The sequence below is a fragment of the Perna viridis genome, chromosome 11, assembly GCF_037379345.1.
Source record: "Perna viridis isolate PV_CMFRI_1.1 ecotype Kerala chromosome 11, ASM3737934v1, whole genome shotgun sequence".
In the NCBI taxonomy this organism is placed as follows: domain Eukaryota; kingdom Metazoa; phylum Mollusca; class Bivalvia; order Mytilida; family Mytilidae; genus Perna; species Perna viridis.
The window spans coordinates 3,979,586-4,005,235 of NC_142455.1; the positions used below are offsets into that span (position 1 = coordinate 3,979,586).

Genomic DNA, 25,650 nt, shown 5'->3' on the forward strand with positions numbered 1-25,650 from the left:
CGATTATCTCCCTTCACTTACCTTCTTGAGATGATCTTCCTTTATACATTGTTTCATTGGCTTCGCCAGGTGCCATCTCCCGTGCTATAATAGTATAGGCTTCGTTTGTTTCTCTGTAAAAAAACTTAAACTTTGGATACAATATCAAGAAAAAAACTGCACAAATGAATTCATGTACCATATCATTCCCCATTGCGACATGCACGAACTTCTCGAGAAGTCAATGAAAATCTAAGAAATAATTAAGACGTTTTATGCCTTTCAACTTAGATTTCGCGTAGTTTGTGTATTCGATTACTAAAGAGCACGTATCCTTATTTGTAACAGAATTTAGAACCAACAATGTTTCCATCGTCGCAGTGCTTTTACCAATGTAAATTATTCATTTGAGGGAAACATGTACGCGTGTATGTAAAAAAAGATCTAAATATATATATGTATTGAAGGACAGTCATAACATTTACTTACAAATGTATTTAACAATAACAATACATCCATTTAATAAACAACTGTTACTGATGTGTATGTGGAAAATGCCATTTCGCCTGTGTTATATGAACGGAGGAACAGTTTTTGTCAAATTCCCATATTTAGCCTTGAAGATTATTGTCATATCAAGTACTGTTATTATATTTAAACTGGACAAAGGGATCCAACAAAATTTTTAATAAATTCGAAGTGGGTGACATCCTAGCAACTTTAAACTATTTAACGTTTTGATTTCTTAATAAATATTAACATTCGGTATATCGCTAACATACATTGTATATACGGTCCAGGGGTGGATCCATAGATCCAGAGCTATTCAAGGCTATAACTTTGTAAGTTTTGCACAAATTCTGTAGAGACTCCGGACCACTCAATCTCTCCTTTAACCAACCACTGCCGTCAATACATTTCAATGTCAAATAGAATTATTGTAAAATAAACCCCGTAAATACTGAAGATGAGATCAGCTCTCAGTGGAACAGACAGAAAACCCGGCTCTATGATAGTTCTAAAGGTGTCATAGAATATTATTAAAGCCAGCTCTTCTGACAGCTCTTCGAGCAGACTCGACTCTACGAGAACAGTTTAACTTATACGGCCAGCTCTTCTGACACTTCTAGCAGAGCCGGCTCTACGAAAATTGTTCCAATAATAGAGCCAGCTCTACAGAAACATTTCTACTGGTAAAGACTGTCAGAAGAGCTGGCTCTAGAACTGTCCGAGAACTGTTCTAAAATTGTCATATACTGTTCTTCTGAGAGTTGTAGAACAGTTTTATTAGAGGTTAAAACTGATCTCGTCTATATCTACCTGGTATAAACAGTCATAAAGAAGCCTCCTCCGATACCACAGCTATGGAAATGATAGATACACTGACAAAGTATGGTTGCCACTGCTGCATCAATGGCGGATCCTCCTCGTCTGGCCATCAAGTCTCTGTGGTGAAAATGATTAAAACGATTTTCTCTTTATTATTTATTACCATGTAACAAACTAATTGATATTGTTAAGAAGGTATGAAATTAGAAAAAAAATCCTTGGAGTGGACAGCCAAATGACAACTTGGGAAGTACTAAAAGAATAGCAAATGTAAACACACATACAAAAAAAAATAAAAACCAAACATCACTAATCTTAGCAAAGACCAGGTAAGTTCGGGTGCACCTAGATTAATATACATGTAAGTACATGCATTCAATTTATATATACATAACCAAATATTTACTAAAAATGTTTAGGTGCACATCAGAAAAATTCCGCAAACCCATAAAGTACATTGTAATTTCAACCATATAGAAAACAAAAACATGACATAAATATGATCTTACGTTCCAACAGTCGAGCAGGGTCCAGCATCTGACGACACAGCAGCATATTTATAATGACCTTCAGGACTGTCGGACACAAATATGGGCGATTTTGTTGTCGTTTGTGTTGTTGATGTAGTGGTTGCCGAAGTTTTCGTTGTTATTGCAGATGTGGCGGAAGTGGTACTTTCTCCTTGACCTTGTCCTTGACTCTGCGATGTTCCACATTCTTTTCCGTTTGTTGCTGGTTCATCTTTGTAAATTTTGAGCCCAAGAACTACTCCCAATGCTATGATTAAAGCACATATCAGAAATGTGGACACAAGTATCATACGGGACTGGGAAACATGTCTGAAACGAAAGTTGCGTGTAAAATATAAGGGTCATAATCTTCCATATCATACATGTAGAAGTTGCATTACGAATGGAAATACTCAGTCATTGTTCAATACACAAAAGAAAAACCTCGTATGTACAAGCGGGCTTTGTCCGGTATAATGCTAAAACTATTACAGTCGATCTGGTTGAAATTTACTTTTACTTTTTTCCTACATGTGTACCTTATCTTTTCGCTCCAATTTTTTTGTAGGATAATATTGGAAAGTAGATTTTCGTTTTGCATCCGCGGTTTCAGTGCAGTGGCTGAGTAATTCCGATTGTTTACACAAAGAACTTATAATCATTGATTGACAAATTTCATCCGCGGTTTCAGTGCTGTCGCTGAGTAGTTTCGATTGTTTCCATCAAATTTAGACTAAATTGTACAATGTACAGGTATGTTAATCCGAACGCACCCGTCTTTGGACGGAAGATTTATTTAATATTTTTTATTTACAGAAGAAGAAAAACAATTTGGGCGGGTATTTTTCGTTTTTGCACGTTTTATCATTTAGTATAAAATTGTCAGTAGCTATCGTATTTTAACTTAGTTAATAAATTCCAAATTAAAATTGTTCAGTTTTCTCAAATTATTAACTACATGCACATGTAGATCAGTTTCTTTACAGTCAGATCGGCTTCTACATAACATGCAGTGTGGTATCAAGTTTCCTTTTTATTTCGTCTACATCAAAAACGTCACAGATCATAACATGCTGCTTTGCTTGACTCACAATCAGGAATATCGTCAAACTATGGCATGTGCTCTACATTATTACGATAAAATTTCAAATTCACTAGCGAAACGAATGTCGTCGTTGAAATACACTGACTATCGTCTGTTTGATGTTTCATTAAGTAGTCAGATACCTACACAATTAATCTGTATTTTGTTTAATCATATCAAAATATCCGATATCACTGTTAGTGTGAATTTCGACGTGAAATTTATAAAATCGTTTCTTTTCACTACATGCACATTTTTAAATTAATTAAATCCACAAATCAAGTCATAAAAAGTGTCAACAAATTATTTTTAAAAGCCACGTTAATCGTTGTTAAAACACACATGCATCGATCATGGTTCGTAATAAAGCAATCAGTTTTCGATTAATTAATTGACTTCGAGACATCGGGGTTAATTAACCGCCAAGTCCTATCAAGGGACTGATTGATTACCTCGAGTTATCCGAGGTTTCGATTAATCTGAGGTCGAGTCATCCGATGTAAAATTGTATTGAGGTAAGGGAAGTTTTGCAGGGACTTTGCAATTAGTTCGAGTTATCCGAGATTTCGACTTTTCCGAGTTCGACACATCGAGGTTCGACTGTATTTGACATGATAGAGTTTAATGCACTTGGTATTCATTTAAAAAATCATGATGAAATGGTCATCGTATCTCTTTGATGTACATTTTCATATTCTGTCATTAAGGGGCATGTAAGTCTCGTCACGTGACTTTTTGAATTCACGAGAGTAGAACCCAGAGTCTAATATGACGTCCTTACCAGGCTTTGAGACCACAACTGTGGTCGATTTTCGATTGCTCTATGAACAACACGCGATTTATTGTGCGTGGCTTGTTTGTGTGTGTGTGTGTAGATTACTGCCTACCTTTATTTTGTAAACAAATACGCGTAATATTCGGATGTGTATCAGCTGTTTTCATTCATTTCAGTAGCGTGAATGTACATCTAATTCATATTTATAGAAAAAATATTAAACGTTATGTTTTAGAAAAGTTATATTATATTCCGTAAAACCACATACACACATACTCGGTAGCATTCGCCATGCACGTGCCTCGTGCGCCATCATGACTTTGTATGAAACCAAACAATATCAATTGTCAATGAATGAAATATTGTACCTGTCCATGTGTGGCCATTGTGACCTTATAATGAAAACGACTATTGCCATATCTACCGTCGTTCTACTTAATTCACCCATTCCTTTATTGTGAAAAATACCGAGCAAAATTTCACTAGCAACCATTTGAAATTACATAGATAGTGTAAAATGTACAGCCAAATATGGCGGGTCTAAGGTTACCACAATAAGTCACGAAAATGTAAAAAAAAAAGTACCGTTATTGTCCTATTAGAATTGAAATAAATCACGAAAACTCTAATTTATCTAATTTATTATTGTTTTATCGGTGGGGATAGAATAATGCAAAATAAATGGTCAGCCCGTGGTAAAACAATGATAAATTGGAGTTTCCGTGATTTATTTCTTAATTCGCATTCAAAAGTACACATGTATACATGTATGACGTGGCTGTTTAAAGAGCGATATTTGCAAATTACTGCGTGGAAGGACCATGATAATGAAATGACATTTTACTATTCTATGGTAATAATGCAAAGCAAAAAAAATTTGTCAACTATGCATCATGTAGTCCAATTTATATACATGTACATGTACTAAATACGGTCGTCGGTTTTGAATGTTTTCTATAGCAGAAATTCTGGACTAAAAATTAGTAGACTTGTGATTATAAGCCTATTTTCTTTCTAATTGTATGTAATGATACAAGTTTCATTTACTTGAATATATTTCGTTATTATATACTACTGTCCCAACTGGTTTTTTTGGTTGTTGTGGATACATTTTGTATGTTGTTGGATGGTAGCTCACAATGGTAGAATTTACAGTTAGGCTTATATGTAGGTGACCAATTTTCGTGGTCTGACACCTGGTCTTTGGCAGACTGAAAATATGCAAAGGTCTGTGAATGAAAATACTTTGTAATAACTGGCTGGTTAGGACTCCAAATCAGGAATGAACGCTAACCACGCCAAAAGGGGCATTCACGGATTTGCACTATTTTACAGGTTTGACAAATCAGTGGTCACCGTTAGACTTTCTTAAAATTATGACAAAGAAATAACAAAACACATGCGTTACCTTTCATTTGCTAAGGTCAAGTTATGTTAAGCCGAAAATAGCTACGTTACACTTCTTGGGAGTTTACACATTATATAGGGATTAATGATTTTTCGTGAACAAGCAAATGTGATAAAATTCTATAATTGACATTTCCTAATAAGTTTTGGTGTAAATTGACTCTTTGTTGAACAACTGCAATTAATTCACCCTTGTGTACAAACTATGTAGCCGAAAGCAAATATTCAAGGATAAGTGATAAATTTAAATGTGTCTTTTTGTACTGTAGTAATGACCAAGTCGTCTTAGAAAATATCTAACTAAAATCAAATATAGCAATGTTTACAGTTAATATAATTCTTTAACTTTTCTTTAAATTAATAAAATTTCAATAAAAATAATTTGCCGAATATTTTAGCCTAAATATTCTATGACACTACATTACGTGAATTAGCATTTAATTTCATTTGATATCATGTAATAACAAATATTAGACCAGGAGTTACAATACGTCACAAAAATTAAGAACTCTTGTAAGCACGCTTAGATGGGGTTTATATTATTGATATCTTTAGCTATGTTCGTAGATGGGGTTTATATTATTGATATCATTAGCTATGTTCGTGTCAAGCCAATGATTACGGTTAGATTATACAATCTTTTTCAAAACATGAACTCTTACATAGTAGGGTTTTCGGACAACTACGTACATGTACATGTATATGACTACATCAAATTTAGATCTCATACTCTCAATTTGGTGAAAAATTAAACTTTAAGTTAATTATCTCTATCTATTTTTGAACATGTACATAGCCTACCCGTGTTGTTTAATGTTATTTACTTGTTGCAAGATCGAGACGTTTGGTATATATTACAAAGTACAATTTTATGTAAGAATCGGGCAATGAGTTGCTCATCATTATATTCTCAATTTAATCAGTTGTGCCTCAAGCATACATAAACATGTACTCAATTCATCTAAAAAGCAACCGAAAAGCTATTTAAATTTATCCAGAAGAATTTGTGACATAGATATTACTGCTAATATAGGGAAAAAGTGCTGGAAATTTTCCGACATATTCCATTTATGATAGTGCATTTCATCAAAACTTGACCTATCAATATTTAAAAAAAAGCGCAAACTTACGAACACGTTGATGGCTATTTCTGGAAGTTATGAGTAATAAATACTTGAATATAAAATCTCTGCTTCTATTTTTCTTCATGTGCCACACCTTATACACATTTTGCCTGATCCTTAGACACAGTAGACTAAGAACTCAATACATTCCATTTAAACCCACTTGGATTTGTTTTTTTCTTAAAAAAATGAATGTTCATTATACAAGTAAACTGAGAATAAAAAGATCATTGATTAGCTTAAATTTACAAAGAACCCTGTACCTATAGTACATGAGTGCATGTAAATGGCGTAGGTCAAAATCTTTTGCTGCATGTCAAGGTATATTGAAAAATATTCAGAAGAATATATGGGACATTAAATAGACTGTACGTGACTAACAATGAACTCAATAGCTTTATTTGTAAGCAACCTTATATCCCTTTATTTTTGCCTTATGTAATGCATTTTAGAGAGTGCCGGCCGGGTGTCGCAATACATAGGGAGGGCCGGCTGGGTGTGGCAATACATAAAGAGTGCCGGCTGGTTGTGACAATACATAGAAAGTGCCAGCCTGGTGTGGCAATACATTGGGAGGGACGGTTGGGTGTGGCAGTACATAAGGAGGGCCGGCTGGGTGTGTTAATACATAGAGAGGGCCGGCTGGGTGTGTTAATACATAGGGACGTCCGGCTGGATGTGACAATACACAAGGAGGGCCGGCTGGATATGGCAAGCTGCAGCCTGCCATTGGGTGTGAGGGTTTCCTCGTCGTTCCTTGAAGACCAACAAATAGCCTTGCAATGGGCTGACATTTTCATCTAGGTGGGTTGTTGTCTCTTTGTCATATTCAACACACCTATTCTCGTATATAATATCAATGGTTATATAATATTGTATGGAGATGTACATAAAAGGAATGTTCTCTGATTAGTGATACAATGTACATTGAAAACTCATTTTTAGCAGAAATCATGACACTCTTCTAAATCTACTTGCAGTACTCTACACGTCGTACTGTGAAGCCTGTATAAATCAGACTATGCATTATCCGAAAACTGTCTAAACCAGACACTTTAAGCAGTCTCTTTATATCAATAAACAAAGAATTTGGAATCTTGTTTAACCGAGCACCTGCCTAAACCGAACCGAATCGAAGTCCATAGACAGTTTCGCTGTTTGAAATGTAAATGTAAGAACTATTAGTATATTTTCAAAGTGCACGCTAAGTTAGAAAATACATGTACAAGTATGTGTATTTGCATGATTTGTTTTTAAAATATTTAAGTTAAATTTTCTTTCATTTAAAGTAACTACATGCACAAATAGCTGGTAAATGTGTTTGTGAACAGTTATTGTATATTTGTACTTATTCTATTTTCTGAAAGTTGATTGATTGATTGAATGATTGAATAGTATTTCAAGCCCAAACAGCATGAATACGATCTCAGCTATTTACGCTTGTAACCTCCAAACCTGGATCTACCCGTGATCAATTGACTGTCAAATTTATTACCATTCATGCAGAACATACGACAGTACTAGGTCAGAACGATTAAATTTACCGTCAGGACAATTTAAACACCTGGCAATTGTAGTATTGCTCTGGTCGACAGAACATGCAGTAGAGAGCTACAGTTGTGAACATGATATGTTAAAATCTGTATCACATGCAGTATCAACCGATATCAGCCGATAGCCCGTGGGTGATATAGGAGTCTCATGTAGATACAGCATGTACAGTACCTGTATGGGATAAACTTCCCATTTCATTGGGTATGGGGCAATGGGGGATGGGGCAATGGGCAATAGGCAATGGGGAATGTGGCATCGGGATGGGGTAAATGAATGGGGCAATGGGAATGGGGCGGGGGAATAATTTTGATTGGTCAATCAAACAAATTGTTCTGCCTTTTACCGCTAGCAACGTACCTATCATAATTCTATGGCAGCAATTAAATAATTTTTAAACAAGCTTGTTTTAGAGTAATTTTTAATTATTACAGGTGTCGCAGTCCATTATTCATTTACATTTTTTTTTAAAAATTAACAGGAAGTACATTTGTACAATATTTAATTTCTGGTCGTTATAGAAATAAAATGTTTGCGATCACACGATTTCTAAACGTAAATCATTTTGGAAAATTTATACTGAGATAATTTTGTGTCGGAGACACTCGTATGATTTTAATATTGACAAACAAACTGAGCAAGAATAACAAGATCATTTAAAAAAAAATAAAATGCTGATTTCCTTTCAATTGGCAGAAATATTTCGTTCGTCGCAACCTCGAAAAGGATAATAATATTGCCATTTTTAATATTTTATATACAAGAATGTTAGACCATTATTGAAATTAAAACTGTTCCCATCCTTACAATCTGCACAAATATGTCATTTTTGAGTAATTTAATTTAAATCAATATGTCACCGCCAAACATATGATACTTTTTTGTTTGAAAATTTTAACATTTTAACATATAAGACCATTAAGAATATTTTAAGTGTTTGCACTCATTTAATTTGCAAAACATATCTCATTTTCAAGAATTTGGTCTGAAATATATGTATCACAGCCATCAGCATAATAAAGATATAGACAATTTTATCAATTTTTAAATTAATTTTAGACTAATAAGTATATTAAAAGTGTTCGCACACATACGCTTTGCAAAAATATATCATTTTGAAGATTTTTTGACTGAAATATAAGTGTTGCAACCACCAACGGGATACAAATATTGCCAGTTTTGATATTTTTAACAATAATTTGGGACCATTTTTGAAATTACAATTGTTTGCACCCTAACAATCTGCAGAAATATGTCATTTTTTAGAAATTCCTTGAAATAAATGTATCACAGCCACACATATTATGATTATTTTGACAATTTTAACATTTATAAACATTGATTTAAGGCCATTAAGATAATTTTAAGTGTTTGCACTCATTTAATTTGCGACAATATCTCATTTTCAAGAATTTGGTTTAAAATATATAAAAACAACAATCAACAAAAATTTTACCCTGACAATTTAACATTTTGAAGAATAATTTTAGAAATCAAATTCATTCACAATTTATACATACATTTATAGAATTATTTTGCATGATTATTTCTCATGCAGCTCGGAGTGGCGATAATACATGTAAACAATGCAAATATCGCGTGATTTCGGTAATGCTCGGACTCGCCGACGAGATTCTAAAATCAATATTGATTGCATCAAACTTTCTAAATACTAATGCATTATATGTGTTTGATAAAACATTTACTTTACTTTTTCTTTTCGGAATGGAAAAAAGCATTGGACAAGTCGATGCAATGGGGGATGGAGCAATGGGGAATGGGGCTAAAGGGAAAAGGGTATGGGGCAAAGGGGGATGGGGCTATGGGGCAAGCGGAAATAGGGAATGGGGTATTGGGCTATGGGGAATGGGGTGGGGCAAGTGGGAAGTTTATCCCAGACAGAGACTGTACAGTATATATTGCCCTTGTTATATCAGTCCAAGATCTTGATATCGGCCCCGTGGAAAGGTATCAATAGAGGGCTTATAACAGAGGCAATATTAAAAATGCCCGCATACACATTTATGTTTCTGTTTATCCCATATTTTTATACCAGTAATGAATTATTTACCGTTTTTCCTTTGAAGGAAAGAAAATTCATATAAGATTAGAGAATAAAATGCATGGTCCGCAATTTCAACTGAAAATGTTACACCAAACGCAGATGTTGTGCGGAAGTGACGTCAGTAAACCTCATGAGAGGGCAGACATTGTCCTGTGGGCATATAGAATACAGAAAACAATGCCTTAATCACATAATTAAGCAAAAACGATGTTATTTCATTGAAATTCGTGATAAATATATGTATACTATATGTACAGATGAGATCAGTGATTGTTTGAATTATAATTCTGTGTCCGTATATACACAAATCAAATTGAACGCACTTGTTTGGTGTACACAGGTCCAAAGTGAAAACACACTCAAATGTGGGCAAAATTTAATAGCCTGGAAACCATCTAGACGCCTCCATTCTTAAAGTCCCTGTAAACTAGTTATTTTCACTGCATATTTTATATGACGATGTATGGTATCAATATGAACTTTTTGAACATTATGAACTTACGGAAGCCCATAGCGCGATGTGTTCATTTATTTTTAAGTCGTTATAACAACTTGATATCTCGTTATAATGACAAAACTAACTCTTTTAAACAACTTCGTATCTCGTTTAAACGATATATCGAACTTGTTTAAATGACTTAGCATCTCGTTTAAACGACTTAGTATCTCGTTATAACAACTAGGCTGACTTGTTTAAACCTTAAGTATCTCGTTTTAACGACATATCTAACAAGGCCAGTCATGTCGTTATAACGAGATACTAAGTCGTTATAACGACTTAAAAATAAGTGAACACCTGGCACTAATGGGCTTCCGTATTAACTCACGTTTTTCCTATCCAGATCTATTTTTGTATCGCTGGAAAAATCATAATCACGTACTGAAATGTATAACGCACTTTTACTTAATTAGATAAATTCAAGATTCTAAAGTGATATTGTGTTGTTTATTGAAGGGGTATTTAATAGATTACTACAAATATTTTTTTAAATTGTACAGATTTTCAATTAAGGTTGTGTGTATAATGAGGAACAAGAGGGGTGAGTTTTGCATTTTGTTGTTCCATGGGGATTGGAACCCCATATTTGCAAGGTAATTCTTTGTAAGGCAGTAAATTATCCATATGCCTCGCCTGATCACTCGATGCAAATTGAAAAGTTTGGTTTTTGTATTTTGAGAAGGGGTATCTTCGTTCCATTTTTAGTCGCAGTATGTACATCTGGTGTGGTTGTTACATGTATTTCTGAGCAAATATTGAGTGTCCAAAACAACCCATAACCGATAAAAGGAGACAAGTAAATACTGAATTAAAAAAAAAAACTTGTTATTTTTTTATTTTTTCTTTTTTGTAAGTTTCATAACGATACACAGAAGGTACACATGTGTGGATGAAAGGCATCCTGGAACTTCAAGGAAGAAACCCAGGGTATGTGAAACCTGTATAAATCAATCCCTAAATAATCCGAAATAACACATCTAAACCAGACTCAGGTCCCATTATATCAAGTTAAATATATTTTGAACCGTGGTAAATCTGTCCTAAACGGAACGTTTTTAAAGTCGAAAAAGTAGTTCGGCTCAAACAGGTTTCTAAGTTACACCTAAAACTACTGTGTCAGTTTTTCTCTGGCAGGTTTCACAGTTACACCTAAAACTACTGTGTCAGTTTTTCGAAAAAAACTGTCACAGTTAAAAACATTTGTTTAAAAAATGATGTCACGGACTTATCGTTAAAAATCTTTCCATGAATCATTTATTGATCAAAAAACCGACATGAATCTAAAATAGAACTTATCATTTAAATTCATTATAATAATTACAATTGAAAGTCCGTTTAAAAATGTTTTAGATGCGTATTCAGCCACCAGGCGAAGGATCTGAACTAGGTACGCATGTGATGCATATAAAGAATACGAATATTCCAGTTATTCATATTTCAGCCTTGCACCTGGACACGAAGATAGATACGTTGTAGACGTAACTTATCTTTATTGTGATGTATAACAGTATATGGATGAACCTTATGCACTTTTGTAGAAAAACCAAATCAAAATCAAATGGGAAAAACCAGAGTTGGGTGCATCTAGTTAAATTAAGTACATGCATTTATGAATTATAACGCACTTTCTTACCTGATGAAATTACGGAAAAAGGTTTTAATTGAAAAGGTGTTTAATCATAACATACAAAAGTATACCTATTATTTTTGTAACATGAATTGAGATTTTTTTTCCAAATTAATATGAGAGGAAGACAATGTGTGCTCTAACAAGAAATCTAGTATGATATTGCATTGACGGTCACGTGTTCTCATAGAACGCAACTGGAAAACAGCCATGCAATATCCAACATCATTAGCATAAATATTGCTAATGTGCAACTCCACCTCTGAAATAAAACACTTTCAAACGACCATAACTCCAACAAATTTCAGCAGATTAATAAATCCCGTGGATGGGAGCATTTGTACTTATGATATTTTCTGGGATTTGCAAAGTTGATTGATTGATTGAATGATTGAAAAGTATTTCAAGCCCAAACAGCCACGATCCACACGGGGCTTGTAAATTTGATATGCCATTTTGAAACCCAATGAAATAATGCTGATTTATATTGTACTTACGTCATTTTTGATTTTTCACCCAAGGAAAGTTTGTATTCCATACAAATAAATATAAGCTCTAGAATGAGGAAGCGTTACTGACAGCAAACAAACACAATATCGCAACTTTTGTTTTCTCGGCACAAATAATATCCAAAACGTATCAAGTCACTAAGACGTACAAATGCGTGGTCAAAACTATTTTTTTTTTATAAATTTGACTTCAAAATCGAATTTATTTTACACTTATTTCATACCAAAATGAAAGCGAATTTTTCTTTCAGAATAGAAGACTTAGATCGTCCCGAATTACAACCTGAATCCAACAACACTAAAAACGTTCGGACGACCTAAATAATTTAAATTCTAACCGTGTACAATGTAAAAATACGTGGGTACCCGCTGGACCGGCAATTTCTATTTGCAGTGGAAATTTGAATGAATCTTTAAAAAAAGTCGTAAATATAGCGTACTTTAAATTCTAATAAGCTCTTGAGATTGCAATCTCTTGTAAGGTTTGTTGTAATGACGGGATCATCCAGATGTTTGCATTGGAAAGAACATAATAAGACAACACCAACACATCGCCCTTTCTATTGTCATTGATAGACTAAATCAGATAACTAGCCTTTCTGGTTTATAAAGAAAAAAAATATTTTCATTATCCACAATAACAAAATTATTTACAAAATGCATAAATCGTCACTTGAATGTAAATATCAATCACTTGAATGTAAATATCAATTTGTGTATTTCAATTTATTAAAGAAAAAAATGAAAAAACGAAATGTATGATAGTATACTCACATTGTGTCAGAATAATTTTGTCATCTCAATAATTCGACGAAATTTAATCGAATAAACAATTCGAATTTCAGACATTGCAAACTTTTAAAAAAATCTCTTCTATACACATAATATAGATAGTCAGGGCAGGGGGAGGGAATCGTGTATTGAAATCCCTCTCTCTTTTAAAATTCGGCTAAATGCATTTAACATTTTGGTGGAAATGATCAAATGAATCCCTTCCCTTTATAAATGACCGAATCGCTGGATCGGAACCTCACCTTTTCACATTTGTTGGACCCCCCAGAAAGTACAGGTAATTTTACAAAATATCAAAGAGAACATGAACCTCAAAGCTTAACTATTAAACTTTCATAGACATGTGTGTTTACCATATCCATGGACATAAATACAAATTAATGTTTACATTTGTACACGCCATGCGAGTCCATGCAAGGCCATGTATACCAGTATTTGTTTTCATGCATTTCATAAAAAAATGATGTTCAGAAAAAAAATTGTTATCCTCATTTCCTTGGTCTACTACCTCAAACTTTTTATAAGACAATTCATCTGTTGATTAATCAGTGAGAACTTGAATATGTGTCTGATAGAAAGTTTATATCTCCTTCGAATTCCCAGAAAGCTCCATTTCCGTACCGTTCACGTTCCTTCACTTTTCTGGAATGGCAAAAAGTGTGCCTGTATAAAGAGAACAATGTTCCGGAGTTTGCATTGCCTTCTCAATTGTTCAGTTTAAAACAACCTAAGTCATTTCTAACATTCATATGAGGGGTAGACGACTGAACATCGCCATTGTTTTGGCTGTAATGTAAATGATGTGGAATTTGAGATCATTTCAAGAAAAGCATTTGTATGTAAAGTTGTAGGTTGGGAAATTGGAGGAAAATGACAGTAAGTAAATTGTATATTATCAGAGCAGTTACTCCACTACGTTTCCATTTTTATATACAACTTTATTTTTAGTTTTATCATAAATGAAACTGTTTGAGATATTTACGGTTGTCATCCATAAAGAAGTCGACAAGATATTTAATTCAATTATTGATTTTTTTTCTTTATATGCATGACTCTAAGATATACCTGTATTAATAAAGTTCTATATCATAGGTAATCTTCTAAACCTGAATTGATTGACAAAATACTAAAATACTCAAGTATAAACAACAATTAAGGCATCGACCATTACTTAGGGTGGGGACTTGGATTATTTTGAAGAAGAAAAAAAATATAATAAAATAATATGGGAAAATTTAAATGTTATTTTATGCAAATTAAGGCAAAAGCGTGCAAATGATTGGCCAAAGAACCCTAAACATATCTATAAATTTTCTGAACAAGCCACCTTTTATAAAACTCTCGATCCACCTTAGGGGGAAAGCACTTTTCAGACATTGAGAAAGATGTTTGTAGTGTCTAGAGAAAGTGTAAAATGTCAGACGCAGTCAAAGTTTGCTTAGGCTGTAACTTATTTGCATCATCCATAAGCAGATGAACTTCTGTTTTATAATAAAGCACTAAACTGAAAAAAAATATTTTCTACATTTTCCTCTTTACTTTAAATGAATACAAAATTAAAAATAAACTAAATGCAGATATCATAAAATGCAACACACAACTCTAGACTACAAGACTATTTCAGTTATTTCGTCATTTTACAAGTAAAATGTACATGTTCCTGAGAGTGTACTCAAACTTTACCTTTAGAAATTGTTTAAACGGCCTTTTGATTACTTTAAAATCTTTTCAAATAAAGATAGATAAGGTTTATAATATATAGTTGTCCTACAAGTCCCAAAATATGGCACACCTTTGTCATGCATTCATTGTCTAATACCAGTGATGAAAGGTCTAGTACAATACAAGTTTCGGTTAACAAACGGACTGAAAATTGAGGCCCGTGGGGTGATATAGGAGTCTCATGTTGATACAGCATATACATCATATATTTCCCTTGTTATATCAGTCCGAGAACTTGATATCGGCCCCGAGGAAAGGTATCAATGAAGGGCTTATAACAAAGGCAATATTAAAAATGCACGCATATACATTTATGTTTCTGTTTATCCCATATTTTTATACCAGTAATGAATTAGTTACCGTTTTTGTTTTTCTTGAAGGAAAGAAAATTCATATAAGATTAGAGAACAAAATGCATGGTCCGTAATTTCAACTGATCAGAAAATGTTACACCAAACGCAGATGTTGTGCGGAAGTGACGTCAGTAAACCTCATGAGAGGGCAGACATTGTCCTGTGGGCATATAGAATACAGAAAACAAAGCCTTTATCACATAATTAAGCAAAAACGATGTTATTTCAATCAAATATGAGATAAATATATGTATACTATATGTACAGGTGAGATCAGTGATTGTTTAAATTATAATTCTGTGTTCATATATACACAAATCAAATTGAACGCACTTGTTTGGTGTACACAGGTCCAAAGTGAAAACGCACTCAACTTTTGTGTTATTACAATCAAGTTTATATTTTTATACAATATTCATAGCCTAATGCTCCTACACCAAGTAAATCTTTCTATTTTTGTCTAAAAAAGAGTTGCACTTCGCACCCCTGTATGTCAAATAAAGATATCAAAAACACATGACTATTTCAAGAAACTAGAAAAACTTAAAACACTTACTTAGTCATCCTTACAGATATCTTTTATGTTTTTACTTTCCACCTTTTAACGGTATTTTGGACATTTGTCAAACATTGTTATGACATGCAACGGACACACGTCGTCACCTTTGTACTAGTAGTAGTTAGGAATATAAAGATGTTCTTTGATATAACTATTTAATTACATGTCAGACTATAATAATGTGATTTGTTGATACAGGTATTATTACGTTATCATAGTTTTGTGTATTTCACTTATTTTCGTTGATATACCTAGAATGTTCTGGAGTAAAATCGAATTGCTAAAAATGATTATCACCATGTTTAAGTTAATTGTTTAAAAGTTTTAGTGCTTTGATAACGCTATAAAATGCATGTTAATACTACAATTCCCTCATTCTTTTAAATTGTGGACTTTGAACCTAGTGTTCTTGTTGAACACGTGATCACATTTACATTCCGTATAGAAACCACAGTGAAAAAATAAGTTGTCGGTTAAAAACAAATCAAGCAATTTGACAACATGGTTTAGAATCTTTTATTTTCACAAAGTACACGAGACGTCATTTTAACTTTTTTTTTCAAATTATGCTTCGATGAGTAATAATAAAATAACTACAGTATATTCGTCAACAGATCATTGTATCAAAAATGTTAATGAATAAATTTTGTAAATGAAAAAAAAATAACATATTTAAAAAAGTAATCAAGGGAACCAAAGTTATAGCGGTAATCAAAGAGTAATCAAGGGAACCAAAGTTATAGCGGTAATCAAAGAGTAATCAAGGGAACCAAAGTTATAGCGGTAATCAAAATAATCAGAAGAACCTTAGCAAATTTTAAAGACGTTTTACAGATGACGTTTACCATCGCAACACAAAGACAATGTAAGAGGGTTATAAAAGTGACTTTTATAGTTTATATATCTGTTTCTCTTAGCATCGGTGATAATTTTGAATGAGTTTAGACACAATAGGGAAGGAAAAAATACACTTATCTGTATATGTAACACTTAACTCCAAAATGTACCGGTATTTTACCATTTTTAAAGATTCACCAAGGATGGCATGCGTGCGCATTGGGCTGATATTTTCATCCCGGTAGGGTTGTTGTCTATTTGACACATACACCATATACTTCTTCTCGTTATATTTAAACATGAAACAAATTAGTGTATAAAATATTCACGTTAATCTCTACGTTTTAGAGATAAAAAAATAAACCCAACATAAACTAAAATGCTTTTGATTGTTCAAAGCTGTTTGTCCTACTGTAGAATGATAAAATAAACTACAGAATACAACTAGTAACCACACATTGGCTGCTACTGCATCCGTAATGTATCAAGACCTTGTTTTAGTTGACATCTGTATAAAAAAAACAAGTTTTATATTGTTAATAAACATTAGACTCTGAATCCTGAGAACGATGATCAGTAATTATGACTATACTGTATTTCGTTTTCAAATGACTTTGAATATTTTTGATGTTTCGCTTGAAATGTTATAATAAACAGAAAATTACCTGTAACTTTTCACAGAACCCTTTTTCATAAGAGATACACATTATATAGAATGCCCTGTAGAATTTAAAATTATTTGAGATAACTCTATAAACGACATTAACATATAATAGAAACTATTGGATTTTTCCAATGTGAACTACATTCTAAAAGCAGACAGATTGGAATGAATAATTATACATTTCATCGTATAGACTTATCAAACAATTTAATATGTAGCCCTTTTTTTGTGGTGTACCACATATGACAGAATTTGCATGATTCTTACAAAGACTGCTACATGTTTGTGTACTTAAATGTAAATATATAAATTTTTAACGATGTCATTCTCTTTAAAGCGGTATGCAATATATGCATATGTATGTATAGTTATAAACAACACACAAAATTGAAAAGAAACATACAACAAACAAAAAGAAAAAAAAATAAGCAATTTTATGTCACTATAGGGAAGATGTCGTTCGGGTATTTTTCTCGTTATTGAATTGGAACAGCTTCCGAATTTCACATGACATTTTTATTTAAAGACACACAAAGAAGACTACTGTTCATAACGAACAAACTCGTGGTGAACCATTCATTTTAAGTCATTTTGATAAGAATTTCTGTAATATGTAACTGTTTACATGAGTGTTCATTTTATTATATGAGATCTATAGATTGGTGTTATATCATTTATTGCTATACCTGTATGATGATGGCGTTTTGTTTCCGTGGTACACATCTGCCACTTGATATACTTTGAAAGCATCACACAGATTTGGGCCTTATCGACAATAACAAAACAGTTATCAAGACGAAATACACAACTTCGGTATTCATTCTATACAAATCAAAAAAGAAACTTACGATACTCAAAAGGGAAACCAAACTTCAAGTTCCTAAGACGAACACATTACAAAGACCCCCCCACCCCCACCCCCCGAAAAAAATAAATAAATAATAAATAATAAATAATAATAATAATAATAATAACAAAACAACAGGCACAGAAAAAATAGAAACCAACGCTCAATAAAACTGTTACAGGATTTATTCTAATAAGCATGACACGTTATAATGCACTAATAAAGTAAGCAACTTCCGGATCTGCGCATTTCTAGAAAATTTCACTGGCATCATGTAACAAACATTTAAAACGAGAATCCAGTTAAAGAAATGGAATGAGCAAAGAATACATGTACGTCTATAAATATATATATATGAAAATGTGTGTGTGTGTGTGATTTTATCTAATCCTACGTTTTCGTTTTATGAACGTGTTCATTACTGTTTCATTACATTTATATACATTCCTACTTAAATGTTATACATTATGTAGACTTACATAAACACAGACAACATGCCTCCGTTGGGCCAACGTTGGCTGATGGTTGGATCGTTGGCGTTTAGTTGGCGTTGGCAAGACAACGTTGGCCCAACGTTGACCTGCTGTAGTAGTCCGTAGTTATGAAAATGTTTCTTCTTGATTCATTTTTAACCAAAATGGTTTTTACTTAACAACCAAATGATTAAACACGACATTTTGAAATTTTAGATACTTTCATAACATAAAAAGGTTCTACGTTGGCTCAACGTTGGTCCAACGTTGGCCCTACTATATTTGAACAACCATTTCATTTTATGTTTCTCTTTAAAGTCTTGTTTTAAAAGCGAATTCTGCTTGAGAGTATTGTTAAATCTTGATTTTAAAATCAAAACCATGATTACATTACTTGCATTATTCTATATTTGTCCAACCCAGAGCCAACAGTGAGCCAACACTGAACCAACATTTAACCAACGTCGAAATGACTTTGGTAACAAACATGTTAAAAAAGACTTAATATTTTTCTTGATGCAAAAATGTATGTCGGTCTCAAGAAAGTAAAACTAAAAAGCAAATGCGGATGTATGAAAGCAAATATTGTGTTGCATCTGAACTGCGATACTGAATTAGGCCAACGTTTTGTTGGGTCTTTTCACGAGTTCTGTTAACTGCATGTTTAATATTCATGCAATAAGTATTCGCATTTATCATCATAATCTTTATTACCTCTTTACAGAGATTTATATTCAATAAACATGGTATAAGTATACAACAAATATATATTCAAAACATTATGATCATACACACACACAAAAATTCATTTTGAAAAGATGAGTCAGTGACAAGTTTCAGACTATTTAGGACTGAAATACAGATAAGTGAGATTTCAAGAAATCTCATAATGCTAAACATGACAAGTTTATATATATATATTAAAACGAATATATATATATCAACGAATATATATCAATTAATGCCGATGAAGACTTCAAGTCATTTATAATAAGATATGAATAAGTTTAAAGATAGAGAAAAAGACAAGAATACAATCACAATACAGCACAGTTTAATATGAATTTATTTTAACTGACATTTAAAATCATTCACTCGGAAAGATATGAAATGTTCATGAGTCTTGGAAGAAGAAATGACAATCTAAAAAATCCTTTTTTGTGGAGTCACTAATTTGTCATCAGGGAGAACTTTACCCATCATTGTTTGAAGTAGTATTTCACATTCAAGGTTGTCCAAATAAACAAACAGATTAACATCATTGTCAATTACTTTGTTCCAGAACGCATCCCGTAATGGTTCAGTGTACGAACATTCAATAACACTGTGATATATTGTGTCCTGGTACCAGTTGTCACATTTCGCACAAAGTTTATGTTGCTGTTGAAGTGGGCATGTAATCATTTTTGAGACATACAATGAAATTTGTAGTTCAGAAGCCGTCTTTGGAATAGTCCAAACAAATCCAGGGACATACATGTTTTGGATTTCTTTCAATCTTATAAACTCATTATCATTGTTCATTCAGGATTGCAATTCGCTAGTTTCAAAGGTATGTATTGCATGGCTGAGAATGTTCTTCAATATGGTTTTACTCGGCGAGCCAGAATATACCATCTTCACAGTGGCTCCGATATTCAGTTCTTCAAGTATGTCTAAAAGTTCATTAACGTAAAGTTGATAAAGGAAGGCTGACAGTACTCCTCCTTGGCGTACGCCTTGGCGAATCTTAAAGTTGAAGGCATTGCACCATCAAATAGCACTGTTCCACAAATATTTTGGTATGCATTATATATAAGCTTGTGAATGTCTCCCGTAATCCCGAATTGGTACAACTTGTTGAGTAATCCAGAATGCCACACAGTATCAAATGCCTTTTGCGTGTCTAAAAAAGCTAAATAGACTTTACTATTGCGTTCAATATTTTCATATATTGTCTCATGCCGTGCGAATGAAGCTGTGGAACATCCTACGTTTTTCCTTAAACGGAGTTGTTGTTCGTTTGGAAAGTCAATAGAAGATATTTCAATCCAATATAGAATTCGATTTAGCAGAATCCTTTCGAGAAGTTTATATATCACAGGTAGTAATGTTATTGGTCGAAAACTGTTAGGATCAGCCTTATTTTCGGGTGTCCCATGTACACAGGGATTACAATACCAGTTTTCCATTGAGTTGGAATGTATGCGGCTCTTTTTATATTATGAAATAGATTAGTCAATACATCAATCAAGGCTTTACCACCATAACAAATATTTTCGGAATGTATATTGTCAACACCCGATGCCTTTCTCAGCTTTATTGATTGAATCTATCTCACTCGTTGAGAACTCCTTATTAAAAATATGATCCTGATTTGCGATGTCCGGGAAGCTGTACTCAATTGTACTGATTTCGTCATTTGATTCTGTTATTGCACTAAAGAAGTTCATGAAAGCATTGGCGATACCTTGTGGGGTTCGGATTTTAATTTCGTTGACTAAGAGACTATTGCACAATTGAAGGCTTCTCGACTGCCTAGAACGATAAAGTTTCCAAAATAATTTTATGTCACAATCAGCCACTTCTACAATATCACGGTTTTGTTTTTCCTTATAGTCATTATACGCTTTCATCTGGATATTAGTAAAATTTCGCTTAGCTTTTTGTAATCATTATAACACAAATATTATGTCCCACGTGGTCTTCCATTTTCGATCCAAATCTTACATTTAGTCGATGCCGCTTTGAAGACTATCTTAACATCAATAGTCCAGTAAGATTTCAAATACGATTTGTAACTATATTTAGGTATACAACTATTTTCTGCTTCATGGAGTGTGGCATTCTGCAAGGTGACACCATTTTTGTATATCTGCCTTCGAATCAAATGATAGATTTTGTTCATGAATGTTCAATTTTTCGTTGATTTTAGGTTGATAGTTTATCAGATTGTCTATAGAGGCTTTACTCCAAGCTGCTTTATTGTTGTCGCCGTTTACGCTATGATTTGCACTTGCTATCGGCACATGTAATGTACATATTATTGGGTTATGATCTGAAGCTACACACGTTTCTGGATTATCAAACACAAGACAGTCGTGAATGTAAACTATCATAGAGCGTGAGATGAGAATATAGTCTAGTGTCGAATGCATTGGATTATATGCATGCTCCAATCCTCGGGAAATGTTGGATTTATTAAGTACTGTAATGCCATTTTCTTGTAGAAATTTGTGCAGTTCATCTGATTTACGCTTGGTAACTGTTTAGCAGTTCAAACCATATGTGTAGTTACCATTAAGGTCAGCAGCTATTATCATATGTCCAAGTTGAACAAAGTGTTGATTTTAATAGTCTGAGTGTCCGAATGTAGACCTTTGGTTCCATGAGTTCACACTAGTAGTAGGGATGTGGGAAACGTTTAGCATTTTTCAGGTGGATTACAGGTGGATTAGCCCCAATGCACATGCGCATGACGTCACATCCGGTGGTCGTGGACCAGAAGTGACCGGTAGTGGGCAGGGGACCGGACGTGGACCTTGGGTGTGACCGGAATTGACCGGTAAAGGGCGGGAGACCGGAAGTGAACCCTGGATATGACTGGAGGTGACACTTGGATGTAACCGGAAGAGGGAGGGGGACCGGAAGTGGATCTTGGGTATGACCAACAGTAGACCTGGGGTGACCGGAAGTAGACTTAGAGGGGGGACCAATAAAGAGAACTTGGGAACCTTTTCATATAGGGGGGGTCTTAATGGTTGGAAGGTTGAAACGACCTCCATAGGTATCCTCATTAAGTGTCCTAATTAGTTTCATTATATAGTGTACTATAAACAGGTAAGTATAAAAAAGGGGTTGTATTATGACAAGAGTTATCTTTCTTTATTTATATTTTTTTTAATTTTCATTTCCATTATCGTTCATTGTTTTTTAATTATTTTTGCTAATTATTTGTTTGTAATTTCATTGTAATTGTCTTTGTATAATAGTTGAATGGGTATTTTGATTAGATTTTTAATTTTGATTTGATTTTTCTTTGTGTTCAATAGATTGTGTAATTTGAATAGATGTCTCACCGATTAGACAGATATTTTAAACTTTCAATTTACTGGTGATTTCAACAGCCCGTGTATTGATTTTAACCGCATTTTATTGTGCTTTATGAATACATTACAGGTGTAAGGACGTGTTGTGCAATGTTTACCACTAAGAAAAAAAATTATCATTGTTTTAATTATTTTTGTTTTAATATTTTTTGTATTCAGTTTGAATAATTAATGTTTCTATTTTGACTAACGTCTAAAGATTATACTGACTATCGTAAGGTTTACAATTGATGTTTACAATCGGAACGTTAAGAGCTTTTGAATGGTGTATTGCCTTTCATTCTTATTATAATTAGATTTGTATAGTCGACTTATTCATCACCTATAACTGATGAATTCTATCTTTTCATATTTATGGGGCTCTAGCGGGTAAATTCCAATGTCTACATGTCGCATGTACTTGATTTGACCCATCATGGGGGTAAACCATTGATTTGTTGATTTTTTTTCTCTCCATAATTTCATTCGTAGTTTGTTTCCTATGCCCTTTTTTGTTTTTATTTGAGACTTGTGTGCTCGTTTAATTTTTTTCTTTTGTTATTATAAGGATTTTGAACTTTTACTACTATAGTATTTCCGATATTTGCATGTGGCGTACACCTAAACTTGTTTTGAACGTGTTATGAGGCTCTTTCGGGTAAACCGATTTCTTTTTCATACTTTCAATATTTACATCTCACGTGTACAAGATTTGACCCGTTATAGGGGTAAACCATAGAACTACGGAATTTTATTTTTCTCTCCATATTTGCATTCCTACGCCCCCTTTTTTGGTTTAAATATTGTATGATGTGGTTTTTATAAGAAACATTTTACTGCTATAGTATGTCACTAATACTTTGACCCGTGTTATGAGGCTCTGATAGTAAATATCTTTGTAATCGCTAACGGTTTTAATAGGTGTTATCGGTTTTGAGCTACCCTGTTTTGTAAGGAGGTCTTTCTTTAGAATAGTTTTATCGCACAACAAGAGTTTTTTTTCTTTTATATTTATATTTCATTTACAATTCATATTCATGTATTCGTCGAGGTGTCGTCAAAACCGGGTGCTGCCCAACGGTCTGTTCCATAAAGTGTTCTTCTTCCCCTTTAAATAACACTTCACGATCCAATCTTCTGATGATTCTACTTTACTATAAGTAGTGTTGCCGTCCCAGTATCGTTGGCGTCAAGGCTGTTTTCTTCCGCTCTATTTAATCTTCTCTTCCTTCTGTTTACATCCCTTCTGATGGTGTTCATTGTACATCCCATATAGCTCCTGCTATTTTTGATGAAACATCCTCTCATTGTATAATGTCCTGTTATAGTAGATCAATATGATTCATCTAGTTGAACTTTCGTAACTCTCTTAATTTATTAAGGTCATCGAGTCTTATACAAGGATGCACGATATTCCGCTCTGGTTTCCACTTGTATTTGTTATTCTGACGTTGTACGTTTTACGTTCTTAATACAGCTACATGATCTTTGTTCCGAACTCCTCTCTATACAGTTTCATTTGCAGATGTCACATCTGTTTTATTGACCTTTTTCTTTCCTCCAGTTGGTCTACCACGAGGTCTTTTTGGGGACGCACTTTCTATTTTCAGTTCATTGTTTGGTTTACAGTTGACACATTCTTTTGTCCATTGCACGTGTATGGCATCACGACTGGTGACCTCTTCTAAGTGAATTCCTCTACTGGGAACTACCTTGTAAATCTTTATTGCTCCGGGTGCGTCCATCTCCTTTGCGGGTCATTCACGTAGTGAACCAGTATTCTTTTCTATTTATTTTTATAGTCATCTGCATTCAGCGGTCGACTGTCGGTTACATAAAAATGTTTCTATCTACTGGGTTTTTGAATTGGGATTTTCATTCGTGCAACATGAGTGCATTGGTTGTAAAGGGCTCTTGGAGTAGTCCGTTCATCAAAGCATCTTGGTGTATTTCTGTCGACAAAGCATCTTGGTGTTGCACTGTCATGAAAGTATCATTGTCCGATAAACCAGGTTGCATGGGTCCTATCTACATGTATCTTTTTGGTTCTCGACTGTGCGAATTATGTAGCTGCTGCTACTGCTGCTCGAATAAAGGGTGGTATTTCAGCTGTTACTGCTCGTAATTGGGAGAATCAACGAGTAAAAGAAATGGAATGAGCAAAGAACTACATGTACCTCTATAAATGCCTATATAAAATCAGGGCTATGATGTTTTGTTTTAGAATTACGTTTTCCCCATTCTTTTGCAGTGATCAAATTTGAAAGTTCTACCTCTTTTTAGAGACAATAGAAGACGTAAAATAGATTGTTTGATGGGTTAAGTAGCCTAGCTGGCCGAGTGGTCTAGGGTGCTGGACTTAGTGCAGGCGGTGTTGCCATAGATGTCACAGCGGTACGAGTTCGAGTCCGGCGGAGGGAACGACCAAAAATTTGCATCTAATTTTATCTAATCCTACGTTTTCGAATTATGGACATGTTCATTACTGTTTCAATACATTTGTATACAGTCATACTTAAATGATGTTCATTATGTAGACATACATAAATAGCCGATTTTATACCCCTCTTGCATAGTAGGGTATAATAGTGATAGACATGTCCTTCCTTCCTTCTGATACACAGAAGGGGGAACTTACACAAAAATGTACACAGAATGATTATTACATTTTCCCATTGTGCACGTCCTATTTAAGATTTTGATTTTAATAAATTAGGGGGTTCACATAGTAAAACATGGACTTTTTTATTTGTGAATACCAGAAAATACATGTAGTGCACCCATCCCTTATCCGTTACTCCAACAGCACTGATTGGAATTGAATGGAACTTTCACAGAATCATTTTGATCCAAATCAATACGGAGGTTAAAAGGTGTT

General features: G+C 33.7%; 1 protein-coding gene across 2 annotated transcripts in view; it reads right to left on the reverse strand.

The window, feature by feature from the left end:
• LOC148602370 (glutathione hydrolase 1 proenzyme-like) overlaps nucleotides 1-16,012 on the reverse strand; it is a 35,384-nt gene extending 19,372 nt beyond the window's left edge. The window contains exons 1-4 of one of the 2 annotated variants that reach the window (XM_088554071.1): nucleotides 15,882-16,012; nucleotides 1,818-2,147; nucleotides 1,300-1,425; nucleotides 22-113 (exon numbers count right to left, since the gene is read on the reverse strand). In XM_088554071.1, the coding sequence (XP_088410197.1) occupies nucleotides 22-113; nucleotides 1,300-1,425; nucleotides 1,818-2,147; nucleotides 15,882-15,889 (556 nt within the window). In that variant the 5' untranslated portion in view covers nucleotides 15,890-16,012. Of the gene's footprint in view, nucleotides 1-21; nucleotides 114-1,299; nucleotides 1,426-1,817; nucleotides 2,148-12,446; nucleotides 12,800-15,881 lie in introns of those variants that run through there. The other variant, XM_088554070.1, reaches the window with a different exon arrangement.
• Nucleotides 16,013-25,650: the final 9,638 nt, after the last annotated feature.